This window comes from Puma concolor, chromosome D3 (assembly GCF_028749965.1).
Source record: "Puma concolor isolate L17-30 chromosome D3, mPumCon1.1.hap2, whole genome shotgun sequence".
Lineage (NCBI taxonomy): Eukaryota > Metazoa > Chordata > Mammalia > Carnivora > Felidae > Puma > Puma concolor.
Window position 1 is genome coordinate 76,668,992 of NC_141678.1, and position 16,637 is coordinate 76,685,628.

The window sequence follows — 16,637 nt, forward strand, 5'->3', positions numbered from 1 at the left end:
ATAAAACTGAAAGCTTCCTCACATTACCTGTCATTTCATAGGATAACGCCCAACTCACACTCGGAGAGGATACTGAGAATACACTACATAAACATTAAACAATAACAGAACCAAGATGATGCTACTGTCCAAGCATTAGCAGCGGCTGCCACTAAGTACAGGACACTAAACTGCCCCAAGAAGGAGAAGAGAAACATTCCGGTTGAAGTGAAGGAAAAGAGAACCGCCCATTGTTCACCTATCTGCATCAAACATTCCACAGTGACTGGACACGGGGAACCGGCAGCCGATGGCGCAAGTGCCCAAGGACGGGAGCAGACGGCGGGAGGGAGAAGCACGTGCGCACATGGAAGGATGGCTGGTCCAACATTCTCTGGCTGGGCACCGCAAAAAGAGGAAGGAAGGGGTGTAAGCAGAATCATATTCAGCTGTCTGTCCTTTCTAGGCCACCAAGTTTACGTTCTGTTGCCTAAAATGGTGAACGGCAGTTGAAACACACCAGAGGGCACGACTCCGTAAGCAAACTCCAAATGAGAGCATTCAAGGACTATGTGGTTCATCCTAAAACTGCCAACGTTCACACTATCAAGCCCATTTCTTTTGTTTTGTTTTGTTTTTTAATATTTATTTACTTTTGAGAGACAGAACGTGAGCAAGGGAGGAACAGAGAGAGAGGGAGACATAGAATCTGAAACAGGCTCCAGGCTCTGAGCTGTCAGCACAGACAGCTGATGTGGGGCTTGAACTCACAAACCATGAGATCACAACCCGAGCTGAAGTCGGACGTTCAACCGACTGAGCCACCTAGGCACCCCATATCGAGCCCATCTCTAAGGAGCTCTGGGGCATCTAAGCTGAGGCTGAAGTGGAATTTCCTTTCTAATCTACTTTCAGATAATACTATTATTAGATTTCTACCATAAGATCCTCCAAGGCTACGGGCCAACCAGCTTCTGGCATTCTCTTTTCACCTTCCAAAAGCTGCAGCCTCAATGCCTGGGGCCTGGGAGTTTGTTGCAGACAAGAGAGGTGGAGGGGACACCCTTGCAGATAAAGGCAGGGTGGTGGCCTCACTTTGAAGTGAGGGTGAGTAAAATTCTGGAAGGAACAGATAAGACTGGCTAAACTGTTCCACTGAAGATGGCCTGCACAAGCGGACTGTAGGCAAGTGGCATTGTGCTCCCTCTCTGACCGGGCCTGTCCCGAGGAAAGAACAAATGTCTCCCAAAGAGCCCTCGCCAGTTGGGATGGGTTTCGCACCGCAGCCGGAGGTCACCGGCAGGAGCACAGGGACAGAAATAGCCTACGGATGTTGACCAACACAGCTGGCAGGGGGCGCATCTGCTCCGGTGAGACCAAAACACAGGACTCACTGGCCCAGCCTAGTCCACCCTTGGAGCCACTGCCTAGCAAAGAGTCTTTGGTGAGACCCAGGAAAAGAAAAAAAAAAAAAACTCAGAATTGGATTTTTGAACAGTGAAACTTCATTCATTTCCAGCCCATCAGTTTAGCTCCACAACAGTTCAAATGTCTGATTTGTGCGTGACTCTTTGAGAGAAAGGTGTGAAATATATAGCATAATGCTTTTTAATTTGTATCACATCACGAGCCCTATGCCCTGGATGAATAATACTAAACGCTCACAGTTAAGGAATTTTTGTCACATACGCTGCCCCAGGCTGATGCCTTTCGGGATTATCGTATTGAATATTCACAATGATCCCAGAAGTGGGGCTCTGTTACCACCCCCATTTTCAAGATGCTGCTTCGTGGGGTAAGTCATCTGCCTAAAGTCCTACAACCAGGACTGGGGAAGCCAGCCCCATCTGAAAAGAGCCACCCTCCTCCCCAACAAGCACCCTGTAAAGAACAGAGTTCTACAAAAAAAAAAAAAAAAAGAACAGAGTTCTACAGGATAGCACGTACGGCTTCGTGAAAAGCGGTCAGATTCTACATAACTAAACTATCATCTTTTGAATGTATTTTAGATTTACTTTTGTGAAATGATTACACTTCTCATCTATTTCCTTCTGTATTCCCTAAATTCCTATAATGTGGTGTAGCCACATGAAACCAGTTCCAAGTTATATTCCCTCATAAAACTGACCCTGTGAGTTAGTAGTCAATTCTATGCAAAGCCAGTGCAAGCTGCAATTTCTATACCAGCCACCAAGCCACAACTACTTCCCTAAAAAATGAGAGCTTGAGGGGTGTCAGGGTGGCTCAGTCAGTTAAGCGTCCAACTCCTGATTTCGGCTCAGGTCATGATCTTGAGGTTCATTGAGTTTGAGCTCCTTATCGTTCTTTGTGAGGACGGCGTGCAGCCTGCTTGGGATTCTCTGTCTCTGCTCCTACCCACCTGCACGCATGTTCTCTCTCTCTCCCTCTCTTTCTCTCTCAAAACAGATAAAATAAACTTTTTTTAAAAATGAGAGCTTGAAACATTTCTGTCCATTATCATCACATTGTTTTGCCGAAAGAGAATCTTTCCCAATAGAAATAAACAAATAGACACAGTTTAAAAGTATACTTTAGGGGCGCCTGGGTGGCTCAGTCGGTTGAACATCTGACTTCGGCTCAGGTCATGATCTCACAGGTCATGAGTTCGAGCCCCACGTCGGGCTCTGTGCTGACAGTTCAGAGCCTGGAGCCTGCTTCAGATTCTGTGTGTCTTTCTCTCTCTGCCCTCAACCCACTCACATTCTGTCTCCATCTGTTTCAAAAGTAAATAAACATTAAAAATATTTTTTAAAAAAGTATACTTTACAATTTTGTAGGAAAGTAGGAGAAGGGAGGAGGAAGAAGGACAGGAACAGAGGAGAGGCAGAGAAGCCAGAAAGCGGGAAGGAAAAGCCACACCAAGGGGGTGAGGCACCTGGGTCTTTGTGACTGGGCTTCAGGTCCATCTGTGAAGCACACAGAATCTCTTCCTAGATAATGTGGGCGAGCCCCTGAAGGAGCCACAGAGCCACCCCTGATAATCTGGGTCTTCGGCACAAAGCTCCCCAAGGCAGTTTCCAAACCTTGAAGCCACCTCATTTTTCCTACATCTGCATTCTGTGCGACCACCGGCCCTCATACTCGTTGTATGTAGCATCTCTCCAGTAAGTCTTAGGAGGTCTTCTCTCTGTCACTTAACAGACGAGCCTGCAGCGGCGGTCGCTCCCACTGGCCCGGGAGCTCCTAAGTAGAAACCGCAGTTTTGAATACGAAAAGCAGTATCGAAGTGCCGAAGTACCGAAGCAGTATCGAGAAGCACCCAAGGTGCCACTGACGAATCAATGAGTGGACATTCTTGGGCCTCATTAAGCGCCACAGCCTTAACCCCACAGCAGGTGTGCCAAAGCTGTCAGGGGGCCACCTACCATGCAGGCGACAGCAATAATTTAACTTGCCTGCTCACAGAGCTCCAAACGTGAACCACAGAGGACGGCGATAGGTCGCAGGGTCACCGGTACCAGAGCCCTCTCAGGACCAGGCCCTGGACAAACTTCCAAGTTCTAGAGGAACTAAAAGTAGCCCCCTAGAGAATTTACTCTCTGCCTCAGTGAAAACTACCAGGAAGCTCAGCTCCATGAAGATAAGGGTGTGACTCACTCACTACTTTATCCCCCGTGTAGCCAGTGCTTATAAATACCCGGTGGTGGGGCTGGGTGGAAGGACGGATGGAAGTGGGAATGAATATGTGAACGAGCAGGTACGTGAGTGAGCAAAAGGGCAAGTGAATGGCGTGAGGAAGGAGGAAGCATGATTGCTTGGGACATTAGTAAAGTGATTGGACAGGCAAGCCGCTGAGCTGCCGGTGCCTCAGACACCCTAAACTTATCCCCAAAGTTATAGTGAAGAATCAACTCCCTTCTTCACGTAAGTCTCTATAGGATAGAGGGTCATATGACCAATCACTCATGTTTTAAAAATCACTCTCACAGGGGCGCCTGGGTGGCTCGGTCGGTTAAGCGTCTGACTTCAGCTCAGGTCATGATCTCGCAGTCCGTGAGTTCAAGCCCCGCGTCAGGCTCTGTGCTGACAGCTCGAAGCCTGGAGCCTGCTTCAGATTCCATGTCTCCCTCTCTCTCTGCCCCTCCCCTGCTCATGCTCTGTCTCTGTCTCAAAAATAAATAAAAACATTTAAAAAAATTTAAAAATCACTCTCACAATTCTGACTATGAAAATGTGAAATGGATTATTACTATTCTTTGGTCCCTGCCAAAGCAGGGAATAATCCTAGAATCTAGACGATTGCAACTTCCTTTGTACTAGATGGCCACAGATGGGAATAATCAGATGTCTGATAGTAAGTGGGGCAGTGGGTTAAATCCGGGTCATTCCATAGGACTCTTTCCAGGCCAACCCAGGAGGCTGGAGCCACGGCTGGCCTGTCTGGTCCAGACAACCCGGCAGCCCCAGCACGGAGGGGCGAGGAGGTGGGAAGGATGCCGTCCATCCACATTCCTTTTTCAACTCTAACAGCTCTGCTAGGGTCCTCGATGGTGATGGAGCCTGCACGACCAGACCAATGGAAACAATGGCATGTTGCCACCTCCTCTGTCCACTGGAGACAGCAGAGCAATTGCAGATCTGATTCACACTAAACCTTTTATCATGATAAACTGTTAATGACCAGAGAGACGGTTTCTTCTCTATCAGGTGGGTGTGAGTGTCCCTCGTCTAACATTTTCAAGATACGTTGTGGGACGTGTGGCTGAACAGCAATAAGAAATGCCCTTGAGCCACGGCCAAGGCAGGAAGCAAACTCGATACGCAGAAGCATGATTGAGCAATTTTCCAAGTGCGATGAGCTGAGGGCTACAGCCCTTGTCCCTGTGTGCGATGGGACACGGTGGCTTCTGAGAGCAGCTTGAGGTGACACTTAGAGGTGTTTTCTCAGAGAAGAGGGAAATACTTTTGGGCCTGCCTGGTGGGGCCACTGTCCTTGAGGGTGGCCACTGTGTCACACACCTGTCCTGATCCGGAAGCCCCAAGATGTATCTGTAATGAATGTATTTCATGTGTCCTAACATGCACATTTTTTGATTGAACATTTCTCATACTGGTGCACACCCGCAACAGATGTGGTCTCAAAACTATCCGGCAGAGTTTTTGTCTTAGTATATATAAAAACAATGGTGGGTCCCACAATCAATGGCATCTGGAATGCAATTAAACACGGCACTTATAATTCATTCCTATAGTGACTGCTGCATTCTGCACATTATTATTCTGCCTTAGCGGTTCTCGGAGGACAGTCTCCAGACACACACAATCCTCTTTTCAGGACCTCACACTAACTGGTGTTGCTGAGAGCCGAGAACAGTTGCTGAAGATGCTTACAGTCTCGCGGCTGCACGACGGCAGCTAATTCTGCTCTGTTGATCAAATCATCTCTCCACACAGAAAGAAAAAGCAGCGACAGCAGCCCCAAGACTTCTTTCCAGAGCAATGACATATGCATCTTGTATACATGGGATGTGGCCTCTTCCTTATAACCTAGCTCAACTTCACACACACCTCAAGCTTCCTTTTGAAACTAACGTTCCAAACCTTGAGCTCTTCCATATCTAACATAAGGAAGGAACAGGCTCCACAGCCAAGGCCAGGATAGTGCCTCCAGAACTGAGCTAAGTGATCACGCGTCACGTAGGAACCCCCGCAAACCGACAGAACTCCATGTGCTGTCCAATAGCGTTTGGAACTTCGTACCTACTTTGAAAGAACAAAACTGAGATGTTAGTGAAGAAACACTGTACCTGTGTTGGGGGATAAGTCATCCAGCAGCTTCACCATGCCTTCTCCCTGCTTGGAAGTCCACATCTTGATGGGGGACCCGCCTCCGATCCTGCGGTATTGCTCCTGAATTTTGGGGGTCCGGCGTTTGGCGATGATTGGTGCCAGCTTACTAAATCATTTAACAGGTAGGTAAGTGGCTTTTGTTCCACCTTAGCAACCTCAGAAACTACTCAATAGAAAAGATAAGCAAAATTGTAAGAAGAGCCTAAGAAGATCAAGCCTTTAAAAATAGAGGCTTGAGGTCATTGACGACAGCCAGCTCTTTTGGCCTCGATTAGAGAGAGGAAAACAAAACACTCTCTGGGGATTAGCCACCTCTGCCCCACGAGTTCCTCTCGCAACTCACCCTGAAGATTCAGGACACCACTCAGGCGCAGACCCTAGATGCGGGCCAGCCACTATCTTAACACTTCCTGATCCTACACCTAGCAGGAACTAGGATATGTAAGACATTCGGAAGCAAAAAATACTCTTACTTTAAGAAAATGTATTAAAAAAAAAAAAGAAAGAAAGAAAATGTATATTAATCACAGATACATTTGAATATGTGAGCAAAGTTGAATGCACAGCACAGGAATGTTCATTGCAACACTGTAAACAACATATATGTCCACCAGTGAGTCACTGGTTAAATAAATTAAGTTATGACCAGGCAAGGCATTCTATACAGTCATGAAAAAAAATAATAAACCGGGCCTATATAATCTGTTATAATCTCCAAGATACATTGTTAATTTAAAAAAAAAAATAGCAAAGTGTTAAATAATATACATAAGTACATTCCCATCTGTGTTAAAAAGGACAGGAGAGATATATATGTGCATATATACATATACATCTATATTTATAGATATATAGACACATGCTTGGATATGCATGGACTGTTTCTGGATGGTCACCAGAAATACATCTGTACAACTGCAGATTTCTGTATTTCTGGTTACATCTGTAACCTCCATGGTGGGTAACTGGGAGGCTGGAGTTCAAGAAGAGACACTTGCTTTTTACTGTGAACATGTTTATGTTGTTTGCATTTTTTATTACGTGCATGCATAAATTTTTCATTACAAAAACCTACTTTAACAGAGAAAGAAAAGAAAGAAGGAGGGAGGCTTGAAAGGAAGAGGACAGCCACAATATTATTAGTGAATAATAATCATTGCTTCCCTGAATATTAATCAGCTGTTGAGGGTCAAGTACAAATATATCGGTAACAATCTTTAAAGGGACATCAGGGGTGCCTGGCTGGCTCAGTCAGTTGAGTGGCCAACTCTTGATTTTGACTCAGGTCATGATTCCAGGGTCGTGGGATGGAGCCTATTTAAGATTCTCTCTCCCTCTCTCTCCCTCTGCCCCTCACTCCCGCTTGCACGCTCTCCCTAAAATAAAATTTTAAAAAAATTTAAAGGGACATCAGGTATGTCAAGACAACTGCCATTTCCAGAGCTCTAGGGAGGAAAGGGCTCAAGGAGAGGCCCCCCAACTTGCTTTCTCTCTCCCCTGCATTTCTCTCAACATCATATCCTTCTTATACAATGGAAAATAATGATGCTGCTCTAGTCACCACCAGATATGCACAAAAACCATTTATTTTCTGTAACTATAGAACTGACGTACACGTAAGGCAAGATGCACTACACAAGTTAGGAATAAGTTCAGGTGTTTCCACGCGTCTTACTTTTGAATAGGAAGCGTCATCAAGTCTCGGTCCAGGAAGAGCCTCAAAAGGAAGTCGTGAACATCTCCCAGGGTTTCAGGGCCCCCCATGTTCAGCATTAATATTCCAGTCTTCGGCTTCCTACATAAAATAAAATGCAGTTGACTTGTAGCTTTTTATTTTTCTGTAAGGTACACTGTTGGTTCAGCTAGCAAACTCAACATCCAATCTGTTCAGAGGTACAAACCTACAGATCTTTTCACTGCTATCACCTGGCTGCGTATCTGGGAATGCACAACGCCTCCGGTTCTGCACGGTCCCAGTTCTGACTCTGACCTTGGTCTCCCAGCTCCATCCATGGCACTGGTCTTCTCTGGGCTTGAAATGTTTCCCCATTAAGTTGTCAGTCCTGAACAAAAATCCCTCCCATTCTTTAAGGACTGAGAGTCAGGGTATAAAGCTCAAATTGTCCTGAGGCTGAAGCAAACATTTATGTGAATGCCTTACAGATACACAAATTACTTGGTCTCTCCAAACTTCAGTCTCCTCGTGTACAGGGACTCCAGCAACGACCTCAAAAGGTTGTTTTGAGAATAGACAGCATAGTTATTTAGCATGATCTGGAACATATAGTAAGTTCTATCATACACAGAGAAACCACGGGTTTCCCTTTTAAATCTCCACAGTATAATAACCAGCCCATCTCTCATTCTTTTATCTGCTCCTTTCCCTTTAAACTATTATTATTGACAAATGATTTCTTGCTACTCTGCTTCCTTCTCCAGAGCCCACTGTTCCCCCGTAGTGTCTCCTGTACGATAAAGTACACCTCTCACTTTGCACTCACCTCTTGATCCTCTACCTAGAGCCACTGCTTAAGGGATTCTGGCAAGAAATTGCTCTTACTCAAATAGGTCCCAGGCTAAAGAATCAAGCACTGAAGGAACAAGAAGAAGCAAAAAGAAAATCAAGTAGTCTGGGGGAAGTTAAATCAACAAAAGGACCATGCCAGCTCTGAACCTCTAAAATCCAGAGGAGCTCTGGACCCTGCACAGACTAAAGTGAGCCAGGCCGAGATGAGTTCTCCATTCCTAAACACCTTCAGGGGGCAAGAAGGGGCCAGAGTGGGACCAGGTGCCGCCCGCATGCTTCCGGTAGCCGCCGGAAGCCCAATGCTAGAGACATGGAACCATGGGGTCAGAGCCTAAGATGAGGCCCTGGAGAACTGGGGGCCGTGCAGTGAAAAGAGTCTGCAGGTGGGGACACTACAGGACAAGGAGTGTTTCTTCCATTCATGGTTTTTTGGTTTGGTTTTTTTTTTGGCATTCGTAAAAATGTAGATATAATTTATATACCATAAAGTTTTCCATTTTAAAATACAATTCAGTGCTTTCTAATATACACACAAAGTTATGCAACCATAACAACTCTCTAATTCCTGAACATTTTCATCACCCCCCAAAAATATTCCCACATACTAGAACCATTCTTGGCATTCTTGGCAACTAATCCTCCGCTTTCTCAGTCTATGCATTTGCCTATTCATAGAAATGGAATCACATGATATGTGGCCCTTTGGGCCTGGTTTCTTTCACTTGGCATAAAATGTTCAAAGTTCATCCACGTGACAGCGTGAATCAGTACTTCTTTCCTTTTTATGGCTGAATAATACTCCACAGCACGGATGGATGTACTCTCCATTCACTCTTGATAAAGCAGTGAGAAACAACCAGCCTGAAGTTTATTTAAAACTCCACTGGTACAAAGGCTGAGGGGTCCCGCTGTCTAAGCCTCCTACATCAAGGCCACCTCCAGCTACCGCAGTGACTAAGCCAATCCTGCAGACATGGATCCTGTTTGGAAGACCGTCCCTAATGTGTGCTAAAGCCAATGAGATCAGGATGACATTTTAATTGCAATTTTTAAACAAGTGCTAACAACACTTGGGATAATGTTAGGCAGCAGAGTGTGTCAAATTCATACAGGAAGAAACTGTTTTCTTGCCAAACATACTACAGGTGAATGAGGTAGAAATCTGAATTCTCAACCTAAATTTGCAAAACAAGCTGAGGCAAAATTGCTGGGGTTAGCGGAATGCTGCATTCCAGTGAAGTCAGAGATCTCCTAATTTAGACCCCACTGTAAGGACAAACTAAGTTTGCCTTTCACATATTGTCTTAGACAGCATTTCTCTTCCTCGGCACCACTGACATTTTCGGCTGGATGAGTCTTTGCTGTGGAGGGCTATGGTGTATGTTGCAGGGTTCTAGTAGCATCCCAGCCTCTACTTGCCGGAAAGCATGGCACACACCCCGTCCCAGTTGTGACAAACAAAAACGTCTCCAGACATGGCCATTGCCAAATATGTTGGAGGTGGGGAGCATCCCCCTCCCTCTACTGAGAACCACTGGGTTAGAGGAAGGGGGTTTCATCTCCTTTTTACTAAGCAACTACTCTGGAGGATGTCATTGTCCCACAACTTTCCCACCTCCTCTCACCAAAAGTCCTATCAATGAATTAACAAGCTGGTGTTTAGGTTTTTTTCTTAATACCTAAAAATTCCAGATTCATTATATTATGAAATTGTAAAATGCTCCCTTAATCTTTCCACTTAGACCACCCGTGCTCTGAGATCCTGTCTCTCACCCTCAAAATCTGTGACTCACAATAAATTAAGCGCATTTTTCCATGGATTGCTGCCAGTTAACAGATTACTGGTTAAGAAACCCCAGGCTAAGAGACTTACCTAAGCCATAGAGGGTATCAATGTGCAAACGAGATTTAGAACTGCTTTTCATCTATAACACCTGAGCTCAGAACAAGAGTGGCTTTAAATTGGATATGACTCTGCCCTGCAAACCCGTGTTTTATAAACCGTGTTGATCTTACACATGAAAGTGATGCACATGATTTGGAAATACCTAAATACACGTGCACTTAATTCAAAACTGTGTTATGCATGACGAATGGCGCATTAGCTGCCCCAGTCTGACACCCTCTATTCGAGAATGCGAAGTGCAAAGCCTTAGCCGTGGTCTCTGTTCTCCTCTCCTCCAGACAGAGCCCATCTGAGACCAAGCTCTGAATGTCAAGTTCCCTTTGTTTGAACGTAAAAGTGTAAATAGGGGAACATATTTAAAACTTCTCGCTTGAAAAGGTTTCAACATTCTGCCATTTTTATATTCTGGGACTCTCAAAATAGGAGGTTTTTCCTTTGAGCTACTAATTGTACGTAACAGAAACTTAAGATCATCAATTAATAAAGAAACAGAATCATTCAATTATACTGTATATAGTCAGCATCAAGATAAAGACACAAATTCTACCTGTTCATGAAACCTCCAAGATGTAATTGGCCCGAGGATCTATGCTGCTTCTAGAACAGGGTTTGGGAAACTACAGCCCACGGGCCAGATCTGTACATACACACCCTGCCTATTTTTGTAAATAAAGTTTTATTGGAACACAGCTCCACTCATTATTTTACATAGTCGCTAAGGCTGCTTTCACATTATAACAGCAGAGTTGAATAGCAGCAAAAGAGACCAAATGGCCCACTATCTATCCCTTTACAGGCGAGTCAGCTGACCCCCGGTCTAGTGGAGGTCTCATCTGCTATAGTCTGAGCACTGCGCAGCACGAGGCCTTCAGGTCTGGCACCAGAATGATATACAGAAACACTGATCACTTCATCGTCTCTACTATTTTAAAACTAGAAACAATGCAAGTGCCCCATAACATGGGAATGGATAAATAAACTGTGATTTCATAAAATACTCGTATGCTATTAAAATAATGGTGAATATTTACATTTATATGGTAGATATATTATTAAATTTAAAAAGAAGAAACTTAAAAAATACTATGTGCACGACTGTCACATTTTGGTAAATATTTACTGAATAAATATCAATCGGTACAGACATAGACACAAAACAGTGGGTGGTGGGATTATCGGTGATTTTTTTAATCTTTTTTTTTGCCCGTCTACATGTCCTAAAATGAACCCATTTCTTTGGTATAAAGATGATACAAAGTTAATTAATGGAATTTAGATATTTTTAGATTTGTATTTAATTTAATGATATTAAGGTTATATTATTGGCTTTTGCTACTAGGATAATATAGCAATGAAATAATTTTTCTCCCAGGGTTCCACACTGAATCAGTTCTTCAGGTTACATCAAACACTCACCCTAAACCCTAAGGACTTAAAGCACTTTGGACCATGGCTAAGGTGAGAAAAGCGGGGCTGTGGGGACACACAGGAATGGTGTCCAAGCCGCCAGGACAGAGACAGCGTCCCTGCTTCCTCTTTTCCTCACCAGATTCGATCACTCAGGAGGCCAGAGAGTGGAAAAGAGATGAGCCGAGGCCCCACCCCTAATGCTCTATCCCCCTTCAAACCTCAGTTTACTCAGTGTTCAGTCAACGTACCCAAGTTCACACAATGAAAAATAACAACCACAAAATAGGACTATTTTCATAGCTCTATCGCTAGAGGAACCAACCGCCAAGGAGTTACTAGTTTGCAACCCGTCTCCTTCTTTCGCTTGGCTAGCGTTAAGGTGGGCTATTTCTAGGCACCCAGCTAAACAACTGCCCATTCGAGTCCTGTGCTGCCCCTGTATGAGAGGAAGACCTAAGAAGCGCTGTGGCTTCCGTGATGGAAGAGGAGGCCCGGAACAACGCCAGGCCTGCTGACATCCACCCGCAAACAGCAGGGGTGACGTCCGAAACAGGTACTTTATCCCTTTAATAAATCACAAATCGTATTATGTCATTTCGAATTCCGCTCACCCTGTTAACAGTGGAAAACAATGGCAGGGTTTACTAGATAAATTCTTGACGGATTAGTCACTCCTTATCCTAAACAGAACATACATTTCATAGGTATAATTATGTTAGTTTCATAAACACATTTCTAGTGTCCATGAAATTTGTGTTACATGACATATTCCAGAACTAAATTCCTACATGATCTGCAGACTGTTGGTCCTGAGTTACGTGTCCTTTAACAAAAGCCCGGTGGGATTTTTATTTGTCAATCGTATCTCAAAAAAGCCGGGGAAAAAATTTTCACAACAATTTTTTAAATCTATAAAAATTCCCCCAAAATGTTAAAACCTTAGCGGTGTGTGTGCGTGTGTGGGTGCAACTTGTAGCCTTCCAGCTACTGAAAGAAAGCCAAGAAAACAACACTGCGCTCCTTCCACACTAGCATTCCCCCGCAGCTCTCCTCTTAAGGCAGCCTGTATCCACTCACCGGTGTCTGCATCAACAAAAAGAGGTTCTTATTAGTACCCAAAATTAGATTCATACCTCTTCCCCGGTTGAACTTGAGGTTCTGGGCTTCTGGTACGCTGGGCTGTTTCTGTGGCAGCTGCCGCCGTGGCTCCAATCGACTGGCCCCTCCATGGTTGGCGGGCCCTTGAGCTTCCAGGCACCACTGTGACAAAAGTAAAGTAGCGGCATGAAATCCGGCTGGGAAGCAATGCCTTTGGAGGGGGTCCTCCGAGCAGAAGTCCTGGACTTAAAATTTAAAGAGACGCTATAGCACAGGTGATTTCCCCGGCGTTTCTCGGCACTCAAGCCCTCTCTGCCAGGGGTGGGGTGGCGCCTCCTGGGATGGCCTCTCAGGACGTGCACGGAGCCTTTTGAGAAACACACCTTCTCACTCTGCCCTGGCAGATTCTGACGTGATCCCTCAGGAGAATCACCGCATGCATACGGAAGTTAGTGCGCTGCTCACACGAAAGGGAGAAGCCGTGGGACGTGTTCAGACCCACCGGTTTACAGGGTGTTACTTGAGCCAGCTTTCAACCAGTTGCACAGACCTCGCATCTGCCTATAAGCCTCCTCCAATAAAGCCCAGGGCTGAAAACCCCAGCACTGCCCTTGGACACTGACAAGGGTGGGGGGGTTCTATTTTAGAGGGCCCCTTCTGGCCCTCCTCGTGCTGCAGCCTCACCCACAGGGTATGCAGTCTACACAGCCAAAGATCCATGGACCCCAGAGCCCATGACCTACATTCCTGACCAGGTTCCCCGTACCCGGAATTCCCTGTCCCCAAAGGCCCACACCCACTCCGGGGACTGTACAGGCCTCTTTCCTAGCTCTATTCTCCTGAAAGCTGATTGTGCCATCAGTGCGAGCAATTCTTGACCTAAGGGAAGCTATTTGCAGGAGCAAGAATAGAACCTGAACCTAGACTGGAGTGTCGACATGGGTGAATGCACAAGACTCTTCACAACTCAGGGCACAGCTGGCAGTGGAAAGAGAAGCAGGGAAGCCTACAGAGCAGAGGCAACACTCCCAAGGCCACGACACTTCTGTGGGAACTCTGAAGACTTCAACAGTTCACCCTTCCAGATCATTACGAAGGTCTATTTGCCAGTATTGGAGAACAGAACATACTTCACAGCTTGTTAGCAGGCGATCCCACATATGATACATGGGTCTCCATGTGCACTCTTGTCCTGCACCCCGCCGGAGTCAGCTGTGGGCCTGGAGAACCCACCTGGACTGAGAAGTCCATGGGCCATACTTAGTTGTACCATGAAGAATATTCATCCTTGAACGGCATACAGTGAAATTAAACTGAAGCTATACAACAGACACTCAAGGTAGCAATGGGGGTACGCTGTGCCCCACACCGTACACATGACCCATTCTCAAACCAGCCGATATGAAACCAGCTTGAGATCAGTCTCCCTCTGCCCTCCTCCTCCTTCCAAGTCAGAGGAGTCCCGGTGAGGAACTCGGGCTGTGGACCAGCAGTTCTGACCTCATGCAGCTCTGACACTTACCAGCAACGTGACTGGGGCCAGGCTATATATTTTCGAGCCTTAGTTTCCCCGGTAAAATGACAACACCCTGCTATCAGGATCCTTGTGACGATTACAGCAGATAAGACCAGCGATGCACTCTGCACAGCACCTGCCACGTACGGTTAGTGCTGGCATTAGTCTCATTTGGAAGTGTCTAGGGCACAGGGACTATACCTGCTCTGATGTTTTTTCACCTACCCTGCCTATAAAATATAGGAGAATGGTATCTCCAGATTTCCAACTCTCCATATTGTGCACATTCCCAACAGAGCCAATTACGTGAGCTTGTGCTGAATAGTCCTTATTAACTCAAAGTGGAAGTGCAAAGATTGACATATAGAAGTTCAATTCTGCTCAAATGAAGTCTCAAGCCAACTCGCAGCTCCTTATTTTAGACAAGTTCAATTCTGAACTGCATGAGATGTAACCGGGTTCTCAATCAGGCCACAATGTCTGCGATTCCTGGTATGAATGAGATATTGGATTCCATGGGGTACTAGAATAGAATTTAGGCATTACATGATTTGACTGCTGGTGATAAGCCTTCCTCCTGTGAATCTTAAAAAGGGAGTGGCAGAAGGGAATCCGGGTGAGACCAGAGTCATCAACTAGTACATTAGTATTTCCTAGCACAATTTGGGAGGGTAGTTTTTCAAGTTGTCATGCCCTACACTTAACAAAATCCTCTTCTCTGTGGCCAAATTCTCAGAAGGCAATGCTGCTAATAATGGATCCTTTGTGCTCAGGACGTAGGGTTAATACACCCCCCTCTCAAGGACTTCTCTGTAACACTCCTCTCCCCTAATGATCTGAAGTTTCCAAAGAAACTAAGAGTAGTCTCTGACCAAACGACCAACAGACATGTAGCTAAAGGAGTTTTAAGTAATTGTTCAGACAAAGGACGAGCTGAGACTCCTGAAGACACTCAGTTCACAGCTTACGAGAAATCCAAGGGCACAGACAGCATTGTATAGCATACAGCATATGTTCCAGAGCCAGAGACATCTAGCAGAAATCCCAGATAGGACCAAACAGGCTGTGTGTGGGAGTAGTTGGGCAACTCAAAGAACTACTCCAAGCCTCGCTTTTCTCATCTGTATGATGGTGCTCAGGCCAACCCTGCAGGGCTGTTGTGAACATCAGGAAAAAAAATCTTTACATCTATGTCCAGACCCAAGAACAGTGCCTGGCACACTGCATACAGTTAAGAAGTAAGAATACTCAACAGCAGGGACCTGCCCACTTATGAACTGAGACCAGGTATTCTAACCCTATTTATTTTTTTCTAATTTTGTAAACGTTTACTCATTTTTGATAAAGACGGAGCACGAGTGGGGGAGGGGCAGAGAGAGACACACACAGAATCTGAGGCAGGCTCCAGGCTCTGAGCTGTCAGCACAGAGCCTGATGAGGGGCTCGAACTCATGGACTGTGAGATCATGACCTGAGCTGAAGTCAGACGCTTAACCGACTGAGCCATCCAGGGACCCCTTCTACCCCTACCTATGACATTAACTGCTGCTCTACCTTTTAAAGGCCTACAAACCATAAAAGCTATAAAACTAGGAAAATGCAGAAGAGAATATAAAGAAAGCAAGACTTTGTAACTCCTGGACAAACCCAAAAGGTGAAGCATTCAAAAGTATATATATGATTTAAGAGGTTCATGGGTATTAACTGGTTCTCCAAAACCAAATTATTTAATATTTTGGATGCTTAGGGGCAGGGCAGGGGAGGTTACAAAGCAACGCACACAAGTACTTTAATATATAATGAAGCCATTTTTTTTAAGTTTATTTATTTATTTTGAGAGAGAGAAAGAGAGAGAGAGAAAGGAGGGTGGGGGGACAGGGGCAGAGAGAGAGGGAGACAGAGAATCCTAAGCAGGCTGTGCATTGCAGAGCCTGATGTGAGGCTTGAACTCACAAACTATGAGATCATGACTTGAGCCAAAGTCAGATGCTTAACCGACTGAGCCACCCAGGCACCCCAGAGCCACTTCCTATCACATAGGAGATGAGATTTATTTCAAAAGGTACTTATAAAAATAGATAACATTTAAAAAACTAACAAATAACTGGGGCACCTGGGTGGCTCAGTCAGTTAAGCATCCGACTCCTGATTTTGGCTCAGGTCATGATCTCACAGTTCACGAGTTTGAGCCCCACGTCGGGCTCAGCACTGAGCCTGCTTGGGATTCTCTCTCTCCCTCTCTGTCTCTGTCTCTCCCCTGCTCTCTCAAAAATAAGTAAATAAAGTTTAGAAAGTTAAAATGAACATAAATAACATCCGATATTGCGATTATTAATAAACATTTGGGGAGGGGAGGCTTTAAAAAAAGAATTATTTTCTGGTATGGCACC

At 45.3% G+C, this 16,637-nt stretch overlaps 1 protein-coding gene across 2 annotated transcripts in view; it reads right to left on the reverse strand.

Annotated features, from left to right (window-relative positions):
• Positions 1-16,637, reverse strand: part of FECH (ferrochelatase) — a 37,550-nt gene that overhangs the window by 18,676 nt on the left and 2,237 nt on the right. For both annotated transcript variants that reach the window (XM_086683088.1, XM_086683089.1), the window contains exons 2-4: positions 12,767-12,893; positions 7,466-7,585; positions 5,748-5,896 (exon numbers count right to left, since the gene is read on the reverse strand). In XM_086683088.1, the coding sequence (XP_086539214.1) occupies positions 5,748-5,896; positions 7,466-7,585; positions 12,767-12,893 (396 nt within the window). The remainder of the gene's footprint in view (positions 1-5,747; positions 5,897-7,465; positions 7,586-12,766; positions 12,894-16,637) is intronic.